Source organism: Pistacia vera, unplaced genomic scaffold (genome assembly GCF_008641045.1).
Source record: "Pistacia vera cultivar Batoury unplaced genomic scaffold, PisVer_v2 Contig338, whole genome shotgun sequence".
NCBI classification, from domain to species: Eukaryota; Viridiplantae; Streptophyta; class Magnoliopsida; order Sapindales; family Anacardiaceae; genus Pistacia; species Pistacia vera.
This window is the reverse complement of record NW_022196155.1, coordinates 1100388-1119102: the sequence shown is the minus strand read 5'-3', so window position 1 is coordinate 1119102 and position 18715 is coordinate 1100388. Positions and strand designations below refer to the sequence as shown.

Below are 18715 nucleotides of genomic sequence, written 5' to 3'. Positions count from 1 at the left end.
ACATGACCATCATTGTTAGGCGCAACTACCTTCATTTTGTGAAGAAGTATCAGAGGTAACAACCATTTTATTGAGCTCACTTCTCTCTTATATTAAGGCTCTTTGGCTTGCCCTTTCATATACAATAAGTCAATAATACTGTCCTCTGTGGTATTCTTTAGGTATTTTTTATAGTTGATATAAAACAAGTATCCTCCCTTGTAAATAACTGAATTGTGGCCCTAATAGAGGGTTTTGAATTAACTTTCTGTCATGTTTTACCGTTAGCAATTTTACCCTGTCCTGTCTGATGGCAGAGTAGTAACAGGAATCTCAGATTTATTCATACGGTTGGAATTAATGACATTGTCTTTTTAATAGTAATGTTGAAGATCTATGTTCTTAATTGAATGACAAAAGGTTGGTTTCTGGACTTGAAATGGGAAAATAGTAAACTCTATTTTCGATTAACAATAACAAGGCCCGTGTGTTCAACTAGGTGTTAACGAGTCCTTTCTTAGTACAGTTGGTTCAGGGATGTGATTGTTACTTGAGTAATGCTATGCATACTCACAATTTTACTAACCATCTTACAATCCTGGAAAATATAACGGCATAGTACGGGTACCATACGTATAGTACCCGTACTATACCATTATATTTATCAGGATAGTAAGATGGTTAGTAAGATTGTGAATAAACATAGTTTTATTGTTGTTACTTTATTGAAGTCTATCCGTCCAAATTGTGTTGAAAATGGTAGACTATATTAGAAAATCTTTAATCACAAATACTAAATTGGTGTAATTTTTACACGATTTTACTATTGTATAAAATATTTTACCAAAAAAAATATTTTTTTGAATATTGGGAATAATATGTTTTATTAATTAATAATAATTTTAAAAATTATACTAATTTAATAAAATTAAATAAACATTATATTTAATATAAAAAAATAAAATCTGATATAAAATGCCACAAAAAATAAAAATAAAAACAACACAAAAGTAAAATTTCATATTGATAGTAATTTAATTTTTTGAATTAGTACATTTTTCTCACAAATAATCAATTAATGTATTTCGAAAAGCATGGTGAATCGTTATATCCTTGATTCGATTATCTTTCTTATCTATTAGAATACTAAATTGTTATTCTAATTTATATTGTATTTTCTATTAATTTTAGTGTTTTAAAATTAGTGTTAATTTATTTTGAATTATTGAAGTTTAATATTTGCATTGAATGAAGTTTTGTTTTTTATTTTTCATCATTTTTTGAATTATATAATTATTATAAATATTAATGTAAATAATAATCAAATTAATATAAAGACAAATTAAAAAAATTAAAAAACTAAATTGGTGTAGATGAATAGTATTACACCAAATTTGGTATGACACTATTCACACCAAATTTGGTGTGGCTTTTATTGTATGGTAGAAGCAAATTAAATTTGAACACCATTTTGGTGTTTTACACCAATTTAGTGTTTCATTGGAGATACCCTTAACATGACCGGTTGATTGAACCGAGTTTCATTTATGAATTTATGGAGCAAGGATCTTAAATTTGGTGAGGAAAAACTAGGGTACTGATCACTGATGCAAGAATAAGGTAAATCATGCAATTTGCAATTTGGATAAATCATGCAAGAACAACTTGCAAATTGTAGATTAAATATGATTAGCACAGCGTCTATATTAAATAATAATTCATTCAACTCAAATAGTCAAATAAACAAAACATATGAGAGCATAAAATCTTAGAGAAAAACATAAAAAAGGATAAGATCCTCTTCTTGATCCCATTTTAAATATTGAAAATTTGATGGGAATAATTTTTCGTTAAGAATATTTGATTTGATTTATTTTCTGTTCCTACTTGCTTATTTTATATAAATAATTAATATTCCTCTTTTGATTTGATTCAAGATGATAGAAGAATTTGTATAAAAGGGTAAATCCTATATGTGCAGTAATACTATATTAGGAATCGAGTCCCATTACTCTTTACCTGACATGGCAATCGTATTAAGAATAGGAATCATATTCCTTCTTTCCTTACCTGGAAAATTCCCAATTCCTGTAGGAATAGGACTCCAATGGAGTCCTATTCCTACAGGAATTGGGTCAGGATTGTTTATACATATGTATACATATACACATCCCAATATCAAACTATTATTTCTCCAATTTATTTTGTTTCTTGCAGAAGTTGGTTGATTCATCCTCCTCTATTTACTCTCGATATAATCTGTTATTGTTTCTCTTCATCGATACACCATGTATAAAGTAGCCAAAGCTAGTGAATATCTTGCCATTACCGGAAGTGGTATCAGAGATATTAAAATTGCCAAGAAAGGATGGGTCTTTCCCGGCCAATCTTGTGCTATTATCGAGGTCTCACCTGTCAATTATACGTTCCAAGTTCAAGCCATGAGTGCCGAGAAACTCCCCTTTGTCCTCCCGGCCGTCTTCACCATTGGCCCTCGCGTGGATGATGAAGAAAGCTTGCTTAAATATGCCAAACTTATCGCCCCACATGACAAGCACTCTGACCATGTCACCGAGCTTGTTCAGGGTATCATTGAAGGTGAAACTAGAGTCCTTGCCGCTTCCATGACCATGGAACAGGTTTTTAAAGGCACCAAAGAGTTCAAGCAAGAAGTTTTTGAAAAAGTTCAACTTGAACTTAACCAGTTTGGACTTGTAATTTACAACGCTAATGTTAAACAACTGGTTGATGTGCCTGGACATGAGTACTTTTCTTATTTGGGTCAAAAGACACAGATGGAGGCAGCGAATCAAGCTAAAATCGATGTTGCGGAGGCGAAGATGAAAGGAGAAGTTGGAGCAAAGTTGAGACAGGGTCAGACGCTTCAAAACGCGGCGAAGATTGATGCAGAGACGAAGGTGATATCCACCCAAAGGCAAGGACAGGGGAGAAAGGAGGAGATAAAGGTGAAGACTGAAGTTACGGTTTATGAGAACGAAAGAGAGGCTGAGGTGGCAAAGGCTAATGCTGAACTGGCGAAGAAGAAGGCTGCTTGGTCCAAAGAGGCCCAGGTGGCGGAGGTGGAGGCCGCCAAGGCGGTGGCCTTGAGGGACGCTGAATTGCAAGGAGAAGTTGAAAAGATGAATGGCATGACCAGAACTCAGAAACTCAAGGCTGAGTTTTTGAGTAAGGCCAGTGTTGAATATGAAACCAAGGTAATCACGAAATTTTTTGATATATATATGTATATAATTTTCATGAAGAATGGATTATACTTACTTCTTTTGTTATTGTTAGGTGCAAGAAGCAAACTGGGATCTCTACAAGAAACAGAAAGCCGCTGAAGCAGCACTCTTCGAAAAAGAGAAGGAGGCAGAGGCTAAGAAAGCAATGGCCGAGGCAGAATTTTATGCTCGTCAACAAGCCGCTGATGGAGAATTATATACAAAGCAAAAAGAAGCTGAAGGGCTAATGGCAGTTGCACAAGCCCAAGGGCATTACCTGCGCACTCTTTTAGGCGCAGTGGGGGGCAACTATGCGGCCGTGAGGGATTACTTGATGATAACTGGGGGTATGTTTCAAGACATTGCCAGACTTAACGCTCAAGCCGTGCAAGGAATGCAGCCCAAAATCAGCGTTTGGAATAATGGTAGCGATGGATCAGAGGGGGCTGCAGCTGGTGGCTCCGCCATGAAGGAAGTTGCTGGGGTTTATCGCATGCTGCCACCCTTGTTCAAGACTGTTCATGAGCAAACTGGAATGCTCCCACCTTCTTGGATGGGCTCTTTGCCTGACTCCACCAACCCTCCCAATAATTAATTAGCTATTATATAGGTTGATTTAGTTTCCCTCTAATAGTTTTAAATGGAATTTTGATTTTTCTTTTATTATTAATTTGAACTCATAATAGTTGCAAATCCAACTGATTGTTTGTTTCTAGTTTGATTCTTTCCGAATATTCAATTATCTACTTTTTTTTTATATAGATATATAACGATTCTAGTTATTTTAAATTATCTAAATATCTGAATCATATATAAAATATTTGTGTCAATAAATTTTGACATAAAAAATTTGGGACAAATATATCCACCATTCATGTCCTGGGATACTAATGTGTTTTTTGAATATTACTATATATATTATTCAAATTATATAATATGCGTTTAAAGTTATTAAATCATATATGTTACATAATCACAAAATTCATGTGACAATAATAAATTAATGTCTATAATAACGGGAAATAAATTTAGAATCCATATTATATTTATTTATATTTTGAAATGGTCAAACCGCGAAGTCGCTATCTAGGGCTGGGAAGGACAAGGTTTTGCTCCCAAACGTGTGGGAAATAATCTTTGTACTTGCCACGGCAAACTGCCTCCCTTCATCGAAACACAACCATTCCGTGGAACCCACGGATTGCCTACCTCTCCTACTACCTCAAATCCTATTTTGACACCTGTCCCATTGGTTCAACTCCAGTCTTTTCGCGCCTGACCTAATTCTCCCCCTTGTGACGCTACAGTCTCTTCACTTTTCCTAGCAAACTAAAACCAGCTGTATTCACAATCAACGGTCCATAACCTCTTCACTAGCACATGCATCATAAAAATTATAAATCCAACGGCTCGTATTTACTAAACCTATTACACGCGTCAACTTTTCAGCGTGTTGTCAACTCTGCCTCGAAGTATTCCAATTTTCAGGCGCTTTAATCACTCTCGCTCTGTGGGTAAAGTTTCTTTTATTTTCCTCAGTTTCTGCAACTCTCTGTAAGGCTTTCATCACTCTTCACTTTTCTTTTTAGTTGTTTTCTCTGAAAATCTAGGGTTTACTCGTCCGCTTAACGCGTCTTTGATTTTTTATTTACATTCGTTTATCCATCTGTGAATTTGCAACTCCTGAGGACGTTTTGGTCTCTGATTGTAGTGATTTCTCGAAGTTATTTTTGAGATTTTGTTTTTGGTGTTTCTGATGGTTTTGATGGAGAAGGGTTAGGGTTTGAGAGTGATGAGAGATGGAAAATTCTTGGCAGATGAAATGTGGTTCGGCGAATCAATCAATGGCTTCGTCAACCTCGCATGAGCTTCGGAATCAGGTATGATGTCCATGCTTTTAGTTTCATTCTTGTTTGTTTGAATATGTGAAGGCAGGCTCAATATGGAATGTTTGTAAGAAACTTAGATTATGTTTTTTTCCTCCAAAAACCAAACTCATTAATTCAGAAATTGCTTTTATTTTCACTGGATACTTTACCCATTCGGAAGGTCAAATGAGGGACTGCGCACTAATTCGAAGTCAGGGAAGGTATCCTTACCTTGGACAAATTTAGAGAACGAAAGCATTTACATTGCGGAAATTTTTGTAATCTTCATGTTTCTATGTACTCTAGTACATAGGCAGAGATCTATGTGTTTTACGTATTGTCTTGTTTCTGTATACCTGTCTGATTTCGTACTTCAGAGTATACATATATGCACGAAATGTATCTGTTTACTATTTGTTTCGGATTCCACTTTTGTGTAATGGAATTTTGGTATGTTGGACTCATGGTTTTCTTTTGTTTTTAATAGATGGAGATGGTTTCTGGCCACTGCTTTTATCCTCCTGTTGCACCAGATTTGAGATCAACTATGAATGGACGGGTGCAAGATTCCATGTATCCCAACATTCGGAACGTAAGTTCCCGCAGACTGGGCAATGCTGAACTGGGAAATTCATTTCTTGCTCTCCTTTCAGGACCGCCGTCAATGTTGCAGTGTGATCCTCAGGAACTTCCTAATCTAAATGCATTCAGTTCCTCTTCTAGTAAACTTCCCATTGACGGTGGTGGTGTACCCAATATTGCTATTGGAACTGGAGTACCACCACCAACAACTGGGCTGTTGTGTGAACATCAGATTAATCGAAACATGCAAAATGGGGCAAATATTTGCTCCTCATCCAGAGCCGCGGTAAATTCCAGTTATAGTAGCAAATCAATTCTGCATGATGGTCTTCAAACTGCAAACTTAGGTCTGCCGGGTTCAGACCTGGCTAATGCTGTTATTCATCAGTTGGTTCCAAGTAATGAGAAAGCAAAGGATTTTTCTTCTGTGAAAGGGAAATGGAAAAGTGCAAGCTCTGTAAATGTTGGGAAGCTTTGTAGCTCAAATATTCCAATATCACAAAAAGGGCCACTAGAAGCACTCTCTTCTGTGTCTAGCCAGTCATCTGTTTGTACAAGTGGGTGTCCCCGTGTAATTTGCTTGGGTGCAAGTGAGTGGTTCAATCCTAATTATTAGTTAAATGATATTCTGGTGCATGATATGTCCTGACATTGTATTTTATTTTTATTAATATATAAAGGTGGGGATCTGCTTCTCAGCAATACAGGACTTGTTGGTATTGTTTGCTCCTGCCATCGTTTTCACATGTCTGTTGCTAAATTTTGTGAGGTAGTTTCTACTTTTCTTTTACATGATTTTCTATTCACCATGTTTATACAGCCTTCTTAACTATGAAGCACTTTTGTAAAGGAATTCCCTATCTATTTTGTGCTTAATTGTATTTTTCTTTTTTTGCAGCATTTAGGACTGCGTGTTGTCAACCCTGGGGATGCTGTTCATATGGAGAGTGGAGAGACCCTTACTCGGTGGCGTAAGCACTACTTCCAGAAGTTTGGGGTAAGGTTTATATATGTTTTTCCTGGCCTTCTGTTTTTTTTTTTTTTTTTTTTTTTTTTTTTAAATTGAATGTTTCCTCTATATCCTTAGACATCCATGCGCATATACCTGAAGCGTCTATGGGCTCACATGTTAATACCGAAGTATGCATATGTAAAGGCAAAAAGAGTATTTGGTTACAAAATGGTTTTTTTTTTTTTTCTTTCAGGAACTTATTGTTTTCTTTCATTGGTGTCATTGTTTGTATTTTCTTACAATTAAAAGTTGCCAATGGATCATACTGATACTGATATCAATATCTGATCCCTGTTTGTTTCAGCGATGAGATTTTTCTGTAAGAAATTAATCTGTTGAGGATATGGCAGCAGTTTGCATTTTATCTAATATGCTAAGGGTGCTTAAAGCCTCAAATGTCCTGCACTCTATTTGTGGCCCTGTTCTTGCTAATTGTGTTTTTGAATGCTACTTTGTTGACAATGGTGGAAATTCTGTTTGAGAATGTTATTGCATATGGATATAAGAGGATGTTTCCGGACAGCAATTATTTCCTCCTAAGGCCAGCTAATTTAGAATTTACTAGTTTCATGGACTTTGCTCTCATTTTTAAGGTCATGCAAATAGCATGTGAATGTTAGGATATTGCACATGAGAGTTGAGCCTCATGACAGATTGGTGATATTACAGTCATTTATAGTTACTATCCGTAGATATGCTTGTAAGTTTTATGTTATTATTCAACAATTTTATTTAAAATTGGGTAATTACTGGGTAATTATTGGGTATTATGGCTTATAGTCTTTTTAGATTCTGATTGTTCTTTATCTTTGGAATTGAAAGTTGTATTTCTTATTGGCATGTGTTTGAAGCACCGAGAACACTGGATGGTGATGTTTTTATGATGCTTTAGATCAGGGTTCCAGATGATCAGAGTGGATGGGACTGGCCTGAAGCATTATCAGCAACTGCTGGTTTGGTGAAATCTAGTGTGGTTGTGCCGAGCGTGCCCAACAATTCTGACTTGGCTAAACTGGTTGGTTCATCTGGAAGTGTGTCTGGACAGCGTTTAGACAATGTTGCATTTCACCCTCATACAGACCAGAATTCAATGATTCATATGTTGCATGAGAAAGAACAGAGATATGGTCAGGGTGATAATAATCATCTTCCCAAGGGCTTGATTAATACTCTGCAAGGCAAATTGCAAGCTGTGGCAGATAACCAGAAAATGGAGTGCCCTATATCTCGGTGTTCAACATCATCAAAGTTTGTGGATAGAGGACCAGATAGTGGCTTACAATCAATATCTGCTTACATTGATTCTCTTGTCATGTCCAGAAACGCATCCTTCACCAACCCTATTTCACAGAATTCAAGAATCTTAGGTAAAAGTTATGATGTCAGCAAAATTAAAAATTCTTGTGATGGGGTTACTGCAGATAAGGTTGCTGTTTCTTCAAACATTGAGCTGAGGCTTGGCCAACCATATCAACAAAGTCAGTCTCCAGGAAATTCTGTTACACCAGTATTTGTACCAAAGTCATTAGACACTCTATTGGGTCCGCCAAAGTCTCTTTTCAGGGAGCAGATGATTCATAATGGTGCGTCATAAAATGTTTTTACTTAGCTCATTATTTAAGGTATATAACTTATTAAATATTAACTTGTTCGTATATGTATATATGTATATATACCACTATGGATGATAAATTATTCAAGGATTAATTCTCTAATGATGCAGCTGGTAATTGCGGGGAAAAGGTGGAATCCAGACAATATTATCAGTGCTCGGCTGGCCCTTCAAGTTTTTCTCCAAGAAGAGAACAAAGCCAATTGAACCTAGGAAACCATGCATTTGGAATATCTAATGTCATTGATACTACCACTAAGCTAGAAAATGCTGAAGGCAACATGAATAAAAGTTCTGTGGTTCCATTAGTTGCACACTTTAATGCCCCACCAGAGAGAAATGAAAACTCTAAAGCGAATTATAACATGGTCATTAGTGATCATATCATGCCTAAGCCACCAAATTATGAATCTCATACTGCCATATCTAACCCAGTTAGTGTTCCATGGAGTGTTGGTAATGGTTTAGAAAGGCAATTGAACCTTTCTGAAATGGATTTCTCAAAACTTAAGGACAAGGGTAAAGGGACTGGATGTCTTATTGATGGCTCTTATGCCATGACAGATAAAGAATTGAAAATCCAAAAACATTTGAAGAATCCTACCACCTTCACCGGAGCTGTGAGTGAAAGCGGCAATCCCTGTTTTTCTGCAGTACATGAAAAGAGCCATTTTTTGCATCAGTCATCAGGGGTGCCACCAGATGCGTTTGATGCTAGAAACCTTCTTAACCATCCTGAGAAGGTACCTTTTCTTGGGAGTAGTGGGCATGTAAACCATGTTTTTCTGAGGCCTATGGCCCCACCCATCGGTTCTGGGCAAATTTTGCAATCACAAGCTATCTCAATGGCATTTCCTTCAGCTACTTCAACCTCCATACCAGGGATGACTCCAACTGTCTCAAAATTGGAGGGCATCAACATAAACCCTTATTTGCTTGATGAAAATATGAGATTGCTTGCTTTGAGACAGGTGTTGGAGTTATCCAAGCAGCAACATACTTCCCTTGCCATGGACTTGGATAAAGGGAGAGTAGGGAATCTTTCTAATTTCAACGCACAACACCCATTTGTTGAGTCTACATTTGGGGAACAAAGACTTGGTCCAAATATTACCAGTCCACAGCATGTTTCTGGAGTTGCCATGGTTTCACCCTCATCTGGTGCTTATACTAGGTTGGGTGTTAATGTTGAAAGAACAGCCCCTGTGACAGGCAAGAAATTGTCCTTCTTTCCAATTGATGTTACAGTCTGGTTATTACCTTCTAATGACCGTTATTGCGGTTGTAACATGAAGTTTGTATGATAATGTTTTGTTTGTCCAGATTTGAACAACTTTTTTGACTTCTCAACTTCGACTCAAGGGAATCCATTGCTTTCCAGAGAGGTTGATCTGCAGTGCCAATTTTCTCATGATTGTCTTCCAAATAAGCAGCTTTCTTTGAGGTTAGTTTGGCAATTATCATCTTAAAATAGCAGTGGTATCATATACCTCTTGGAAGTTGGGTCTGCAAACTTGTTTTTGTGCATCCTGATCAATCTGCAATGTAATTCTTTGGTTTGAATTGAAACATCATCAGAAGAACTATAAATTGGGGCTTCTAAATCAAATTGTTATTCATCAATGTTTGAGATTATTCTATGACTGGTTGCCAAATAACTGCTTTCAAGGGTAGTTGGTGGCAAGAATTCGACCCCATATCTGTTTGGTATTGTATGCATGTATTCATTTGTGTATATATGTAGAAGTGTGCCACAGAGTTTTTCTCATCCACCATTTGAGATCAAGGGGGTAATAGGCATATGTTTATTGAGCCTTAAAATATTGAATCGCATTGACATACTAATTATAGGTTGTGCTAACTTTCTATTAGCTTGAACAACCAGTTTCATTCTATAGTTTTATGTTTGTACGTTTTGATTTTCCTATTTAACCTTTCTATTTTGCTTCATCTTCACTTTCTATTTTTCTGTGGAGAAATATAGTGTATTACACTTTTTATTTTGCTTCATCTCACTCCTCTCTTCCTCAATCTCTTTGTGCTCGCTTACTCTCCTTTGACATGTGTATAAAAGACAAAATCAACTACTATTTTATTATGGTACCAACTTGCAACTTATTTTGTCTCTTATACATGTGCCAAGAGGAGTGAGAGAGTGAAAAAGAGTGTTTCTAGCATCCCTCTTTTCATCTTGATTTTTCAAATTTATAACACTGGTTCTTTACTAAGTTCAGTTTTGTGTCAGGGATATATCCCTTCTATTATAATTTGATTTTTCAAACTTGGCAGAGGTAAAATTGATACTGCCTCAAGTGAACGTCCACAATGCTACCAGAGAGTGCCTTGTGCATATTTTCAAGGCCAGTGTGGCTGTGCAACTTACACAAAGTGTTCGGGAGGAAACTGTGAGTCAAGGGTTGGAAGCTCTACAGATACCTTCAAGGATCAGTTGGGGAATGTCAATGGTGAAACCTCAATGCTAGCTGCTTCAGAACATGTTAAAGACGACGTTGGTCCAAACAGAAATATTATTCCCTTGGGCCAACAAGGAAAATCAAAGGGTCCACTACCTAAGACCATTGTCTGTCATAGTTCTCAGTGGAGAGATGTCCCCAGCAAATTTAAAGGGGTCTCCGTTGTGACAGGTTTAGAGCGTTCAGCAGATGAGTTGGATGGGAGGGGACACATGGAGGGTCAGCTTGGACATGCTACTGCTAAATGCTCTTATGGAACCATGAAGATACAGGACTCCTTGAAAGAGCAAGAAATGTCTAATGTTTCCTCCGGATGTTCTGCTGCTGCTGTTACTCAGGCATCAATTCAGATCAACAATATGGATTCTCCAACTGTTGATGCTGGGAATACTAGGTATGTAAATAATCATTTGGTCGATGAAGGATCAGGCATTGACAAATGCTGGTCGTCAGATGATGCCCTTGAAAGTGAAAGAAGTGCTGAGTTCCTTGGCTCTAATAGTAAGACTAACTTCAGTAAAGAAGGATCGTCCAAAGTTTTAAATAATCAATCATCGCGTAGTCTTCTTGACGAGCTTAAGCTCTTAGATGCCTTGACATGGAAGAAAAACTGGAATCAATTCCATACAAGGCTTTCCTTTCATGGAAAAGTCGATTTGAAAAAAAGTGAGAGAGGCTTTAAAACTGGGAAGAGAAAGAAAACAAGGAAATTCAGGATGCTGGAGGCACCATTTCTCACTGCTGGTACTTCAGTAGTACACCATGAACATCCTAAAGGTACCGACACCTTTGAGCCTGGCTTATCCAAAGATGTGGAAATGCTTCATCCATCTGTGCAAGAAACTTATAGGTCTGGTTCTTGTTCTCTTGGACCTGGTTCTAAATTTGGAAGGTCTACATTGTCTTCATCCAAAGAACTGTCTCGTAAAAGAGATCTACAAATGGTTTATGATCATAGAGATGGGGAAGATGATTATCAGATGGAACTAAACAGCAACTCTAACCTTGGAAAAATCCATGATCTTTCAGGCACAAAGAAATTAAAAAGGGGTTGGACTTCTGATTGTCTTAGGAAGTCTCAGATGGAAGAACAAACACATGTAAACTCTAAGAATACCGTAAGGTGCAAGTCATTTGGCTTTATGAAGGTTTCCTCTCTTAGGAAAACAAGGCCTGTAGTTTGTGGGAAGTATGGTGAAATATCTAGTGGAGAACATACTGGAGATGCATCATGGCGAGTAAAACTTGTTCCTCTAAGTAAGGTTCTCAAAACTGCTAGAAAATGTTCACTCCCTGAAAATTGCAAACCCAAAGTAACTTACCCGAAGGAATTGAAGAAGGCACAGTTCTGTGGAAGTGATGCAGATTTGAAGAAAGAGGAAGAAAGTGGAATCCATCATGCTTCAATTTGTAATGAAATGAACATTGACCCTTCCGTGGAAGGTGACAAGATTCGCCCTAATGGGAACAAGCTGTTTGTTGATGAGAAATCCACTTCAGAGGAAGAGTGTGATAATGAAGGCAAGAAAAAGTGCAGGACTTTGAACTCTAGTGGTCATGCTAAATTGAAGCCTAAGAGTAAGGAAATTCGCAAGCGCAGTCTTTTAGAACTAACAAAGAAAGGTAATTGTATCAATATTATTTTGTATTAGCTCATTTTAGTGATGCATGTTTAGTAATTACTGAACCCAAAGCCTAAGCTAATGGGTACAGGGTTGACAATGGTATTTAAGCTCTAGAAATGCTCATCCCCATAAATTTCATACAAGGAATTTTAGTCTAATGACTCTCAGGCAACAGCCTTAGGTGTTTCTGTGGGTTTAATAGGTTAAAAATTATGTCCTTAAGTTTATGAGCTAAACAAACTTATTTCAATTGATTTTTTCTATGTGTGCATTAGTTTGCCACTTTAATAATATGCCTTGGCCCCTAATTATTGGCTTTTTTTTTTTTCAAATTATTTGCATCACTAATATTTGTTAATTATCAGGAAGAAAATTCAGTTCTGAAAGTTTTGCCCCTATGAAGAGCTCAAAAAGCATGTCAAAAATGAAAATGGGGAAAATTCTAAAGAATGTCGAGGGTAATAAGCATCATATTGGTGGATCATGCAAAGTTGGTGTTGAAAAGTAAGTGAGGAAGTTGATACAGAAAAATAATTTGGAAACCTTTTGTTATTGCTTTGGTTAATTGTGCACTGTGAAAGTTGCAATTATTTTGATATTAATGGGTTATAATACAGATTTAATCAGGAGCACAAGTTTTTGTCTGCTATGGATTTAGAAGCATTCTGCTGTGTGTGTGGAGGCTCAAACAAAGATGAAATCAATTGCTTATTGGAATGCAGTCGATGTTTCATCAAAGTAGGTGGTGGTTCAGATCTTTTTGAGCTTGATTTCTTATGACTTTCTATTTTGTAATACTAAATAACCAGTGTGATTTGTAGGTGCATCAGGCTTGCTATGGTGTTTCCAGAGTACCTAAAGGTCACTGGTATTGCAGACCATGCAGAACCAGTTCTAAAGATATTGTAAGAAATCTGTTAGTAAATGTTTCTTAATGTGTTTTAGACCTCCTTTATTGTATTGCATTTTCTGCACTTTGTATGATTGATCCGAAAGATGTATATAGATCTATTACCATTGCTTCATACTATAGTGTTTGGATGTAGTGGGGGTTATGTTGATTATCTCTACCTTATGGAACACCTTATCTGTGTGGTTAGATTGTTATGAATTCAAACTTTTGGGTTATGCTAGCTGCATAGTGCATCTAAACTTTGGTTAACATTTGGTAGGTTTGGAAATTGACATTTATATATGATTAATGGCCTAAAATCAATAGTCCAATTACATAGATTTTGCTGGTTTTGCAAGACATTAATTGATGTTCATCAAACTGAATCTGACCTTATTTTTCTGTTTGTCTAAGGCAACATGTTGGGTATAACATTGTATATTTGCTTAGTGTTAATGCTAACGACAGAGTAAGATGAAGATACATATTTGCTTGGCTATCACAATAATGTTTTATGTATTAGTTCCTCTTGTTCATCTTTGTATTGTAGATTTCTCCTATTTATCTTGTTAAATTAGTAATCATGAGGATATGGCTGCTTTTCATCTATACTTTTTTATCTAGTGGTCCTAGAATATGGATCTCTAGGAGAGTTGGTTTACTCTTGACCAATCTTAGCTTCTTTATGAATTATTCTAAGATCAACTGATTGTTGTTTAATTTGGTGGTACATATTTGTGTACCCATACTTGTGGCTAACTTCAGCACTAGATGCATTTTTATCGCATTCTTCTTGTTCTGTATTTCTATTGAATCTACAATGCTCTGCCACCACCCAGGTTTGTGTTCTCTGTGGTTATAGCGGTGGGGCTATGACTCAGGCACTTCGAAGTCGCACAATTGTCAAAAGCCTTTTGAAAGCTTGGAATATTGAAACAGAATGCAGGCCCAAGAATGCTGTATCTTCAGATGAAATTGTGGAGGATGATCTGAATGTGATGCGTTCACCTGAAGCTATACTCGAAGGCAATAACTTTCCAGTGTTAAGACCTGTAAATATTGAGCCATCAAGTACTGCTTTGTGGAAAGTGGATTCACCAAGCCAGTTGGATAATATTCAGAATTCCTCGTGCTGTGTGCATAACAGCATTACTGCTGGGGTACTTGATTCAACTGTTAAGCAGTGGGTTCATATGGTCTGTGGGCTCTGGACACCTGGAACACGATGTCCAAATGTTGACACCATGAGTGCCTTTGATGTTTCTGGGGCTTCACGTCCCAAAGCAAATGTGGTGAGTGTTGAACTTTAATGAACTTGAGGGAAACTCAATACACCCTCTAGCATGCATTTAGGTGTACTTTTGAAAGCATGGGTTTAGACTTAGTGGATCATGTAATCGTTTGGTTAGTTGTCATGCAAATAGACAATGTTCATTTGTTAACTGTTGAGCATTAAATCTTGAAATTATAATAGTTCTTTCAAAATTGTGCATTATATATAATCTTGTTCTAAGTGATTAAGTTGTTCCGTGAATAAATGGAAATAGTCACTGTTGTTATTGTTTCTTGTCTTTATCATGTGAGTGAATCATTTTACTAAAATTTAAACAATTAAAGTGCATGTTGGTAATATATTTTTGTAATTCAAATTATGCCTTAGCAACCAATATTCTGCAACTTTTGAAGTTTTGAGAATTATGCTTTTATGTAGTCATACTTACTATGTCTTTTGATAGTCACGATCTTCAAAAATAGTAAAGTAGATGTAATTTTCTCCAGGTCTGCTCTATGTGTAATCGACCTGGCGGCTCATGCATACAGTGCAGGGTTGTAAATTGCTCTGTTCAGTTTCATCCCTGGTGTGCTCACCGGAAGGTTTGTATTCGTATTGGGAAAAGTTGAAACTTTTTCTACTTTATAGTCATAATTTATTCAAGACATTGCTTTGTTGTCCAAGTAAGATGGCTGCGATTCACTTTTCAATATATTGATGTTGGTTAACTCAATAATCCTTGTCAGTTGGAAGGTTGTTTTAAGGAGTTCTTTGTATTTGAATTTCATGTGAAAAAGTAAGCAGGCCCATTGATCTTTTGTAAACTGTAGTTTACATCTGATAGGAAAGAATTGGTCTGATCCTGATAAATATCAAGATATATTATTTAAACTGGTAACAAGAAAATTTCATGATTCCATTCTTTCAACCATTTTGACACATATCTCCAATAATGGCACATATCCCTTCATTATTGAGTACGTAATGGCACATATCTGTAATTAACATATATGTTTTTTAAGTCATGTATATTTTTAAAATTTTATGATTCCATTCTTTCAACAATTTTATGTATGCTAGTAACTGGGTTGTTCTTTCCTTTCTTTCATTTTTTTTTTTTTTTTTGTTTTGAAAAATCTCTTATATTTTGGGTCAAACAGAGGGCTGTACATTGAGGGTTGTCTTTCTAGGTTTCATGATTTGGTATATGATGGAAAATGTCATGTTATAATGATAAGTGAATGATTTGGCAAAAACATTGCAAGGTATGACTTTTTATTTCTCTTTCGAAGTCAACTTATAGAGCATGGTGTTGGTGAAGGAAATGAGGTAGCTTCTCTACACAGAGCAGAGCTGTATATTTTTTCTCAACCTGACTTTTTTTTAAAAATAATCTCTGATGTTCTATTTTTTTTTTCACCTGTAGCATGTCCAGTGGGTTTTTTTTTTTTTTTTGAAAATGTGTTTTTTTTACAATCTATTGTTTGCCAAAGTGAAGATTGTTAATTTGAGTAGTTGAAGGATTATTGCTTATTCATTGGTGTTTTAAGGCTTTTGATGTTCGCTTCTCTGTTGTTTTTTTATTTAGGGTCTCTTGCAAAGTGAAGTTGAGGGGGTTGAGAATGAAAATGTTGGTTTTTATGGAAGATGTGTGCTCCATGCAACTCACCCCTTGTGTGAATCTCATAGTGATCCCATTGACAATGAGCTGGATTGTTCGGGAGAGAAGGAATTAACCTGTGCTAGGACAGAGGTACTTTGTTCATTGTTTGAGGGTTTTATGCTTCTCTTTCTGTTTCTCTCTTTCTCTCTCAGGGGATGGGGGCAGTAACATTTGCTGAGCTAAGGGATTCATCACCATTGTCTTGATTATTTGGTCTTTGTAACAGGGTTACAAGGGTCGAAAACGGGATGGCTTTTGGTATAACCTTTATGGTTGGTCAAGAGGAAAAAGTGGACTTGTTCCTCAGGAGCAGTTAAATGCTTGGATTCACATTAATGGTCAGAAGTCAAGTGCGCAGGTGTTTCCAAAGCTGCCTATTGAGTATGATTGTCGGGTACAGTCAAGCTGTTTTTTCTAGTTAATGTGGTTTTGGTCATTTAAATTTTTGCATGAAAATCTGAATAATAAGTAATATTATTTCATTAAAAAATGACTCTCTCTTTTCATGATACAAATACATCCTTGTTAGAAAATTCTATTTTTATTGAAACTGACATAAATTTAAAAGCATCTGATCTGTATATTTTTATGCCTTTGTAATTACAGAATATACTTAAGATTATGTGGTTTTCTGTTTTAATACTTGTTAGTTCAAAATTTTCTTTTGAATCTATCTCTAGCTAATAAAATATAGGGCATATTTAGCCATTCTTCCAATACTAAAACCTTTTGTTTTAGGATTTTATAACCTATGCCATACTTTCCATTGACAGAGAGTAGGAGGGGTCTTGTTCTGGTTTTTCTCCCTTCCATTATATTAGTTCTTGTTTATTCCTAATTGCTAGTAGTAATTGCAGCATTCTATTCTATGTTATAGAACTTCACCAGTTGATTGCATAGGAACTACGGATGGCATTAATTTCTGTACTTCTTTTCCTGTTACAGAAAGAATATGCTCGCCACAAGCAAGCAAAGGGTTGGAAACATTTGGTAGTTTACAAGTCTGGTATTCATGCCCTTGGTCTTTACACATCTCGGTTCATTTCCCGTGGTGAAATGGTTTGACTTTGACCTTGTCTCTAAACATGTGAAAATTAAATTTTTCTATGACTTGAAAATAAATGTGCTTTTGTGCTTCATAGGTGGTTGAATATGTTGGTGAGATCGTGGGGCTACGTGTGGCTGATAAAAGGGAAAACGAGTATGACTCAGGAAGAAAGCTTCAGTACAAGAGTGCTTGTTATTTCTTCAGGATTGATAAAGAACATATTATTGATGCAACATGCAAGGGGGGGATTGCTCGTTTTGTCAATCATTCGTGCCTGGTAATTGCTGCTTTCATTCAGATTCTAAGTTATATTTTCTTTCTCTATGAAATTTTTGCTACAATTTGATAAGTCCCTGTCCATCTTGCAATTATACAGTTAGAATATGAATATATGATATCCATTTTTATGTTAAGTTTCTTAGATTTAACCATTAACTCTGTTATAACAAGTTTTAATTGGATCTACGCTCTTTAGTGAGAAGTACTTTGGTTTACAGTTGTGTGGTTAAACATTTAGAATATGTCTTTTATTTCAATTCTGTGGTTTTAACTGTGGTTTCTTTGTTCTCAATCTACTTGAGCAGCCAAATTGCGTGGCCAAAGTGATCTCCGTAAGGAATGATAAAAAGGTAATTGGGAAACTATGTTATGAATATGTACGCATTGAAGTTCTATACACCCAGATGTGTGCTTTGATGGGACAATGCTTGTAGTTGGCTGTGCGTTTATTTATGCAATTTTATAGAGATCATAAGACCAGTTTAATTATATAGTTTGTTTGGACAATGATGGGTTAAAAGGTTAAAGTGATTTTAAACAATATTATGGTTTGCAGGTTGTCTTTTTTGCTGAGAGAGATATTTATCCAGGTGAAGAGATAACATATGACTATCATTTTAACCATGAAGATGAAGGGAAGAAGATCCCTTGTTTTTGCAATTCAAAAAATTGCAGGCGATACTTGAATTGATGATATATATATATATATATATATATATATTCAACATCCTTGTAAATAGTAATTCTTTTTTTGTATCACCCAAATTTTGGCTTCTGTTGGCATAAAATGTGATCCGAACATTGCTGGAAATTTTGTTGGTGAAATTTATGCACATGCAGAAGCTGAGGCAGAAGCTATCAACGATTTGGGACTCTCCTTTTGTTGAAGTAAAAAGCTGTTCAGTAGTTTGCTTATTCTTTAAATTGCGTGCAAAAATTCCCAAAATGTCTGTTAATTCCCAGTTTAAACATGTTCTGTACCTTCCTCATCCTCACGCTTCACAAGTAATATTCTATGGAAAACTGTTTATTGACACTGTTAGTGTTGGGTTCCAAAGGGAAATGTGTTACGTTTCTTCATAATAAACCTACAAAGTACAAACAGGCCAACATTGGATCATTTCGGGGCTCGCACCCACAAAGGTCATGTATGCGCAATTAAACTAACAGAAAGGATTTATAAC

At 36.1% G+C, this 18715-nt stretch overlaps 2 protein-coding genes across 7 annotated transcripts; both read left to right on the top strand.

Annotated features, from left to right (window-relative positions):
- The first annotated feature begins 10 nt into the window (after positions 1-10).
- Positions 11-3839, top strand: LOC116138142 (flotillin-like protein 3). Its single transcript, XM_031423886.1, has 3 exons — positions 11-55; positions 2197-3194; positions 3277-3839. Exons 2-3 carry the CDS (start codon positions 2268-2270, stop codon positions 3796-3798), a joined length of 1449 nt encoding a protein of 482 aa, XP_031279746.1. The 5' UTR covers positions 11-55; positions 2197-2267; the 3' UTR covers positions 3799-3839.
- Positions 3840-4696: 857 nt separating this feature from the next.
- Positions 4697-18489, top strand: LOC116138078. Of its 6 annotated transcripts, none has more exons than XM_031423800.1 (20): positions 4697-5083; positions 5253-5292; positions 5559-6243; positions 6334-6422; positions 6552-6650; positions 7558-8248; positions 8389-9489; positions 9601-9721; positions 10567-12374; positions 12742-12880; positions 12994-13114; positions 13198-13281; positions 14108-14560; positions 15048-15143; positions 16130-16294; positions 16431-16598; positions 17150-17263; positions 17347-17529; positions 17837-17881; positions 18088-18485. In XM_031423800.1, exons 1-20 carry the CDS (start codon positions 5067-5069, stop codon positions 18220-18222), a joined length of 6354 nt encoding a protein of 2117 aa, XP_031279660.1. In that variant the 5' UTR covers positions 4697-5066; the 3' UTR covers positions 18223-18485. The 6 variants fall into 6 exon arrangements, with proteins under 6 accessions (XP_031279660.1, XP_031279662.1, XP_031279661.1 ...); XM_031423799.1 differs by lacking the exon at positions 5253-5292 and having other exon boundaries at positions 4741-4757; positions 4915-5083; XM_031423802.1 differs by lacking the exon at positions 5253-5292 and having other exon boundaries at positions 16431-16562; positions 18088-18489.
- The last annotated feature ends 226 nt before the right edge of the window (positions 18490-18715 follow it).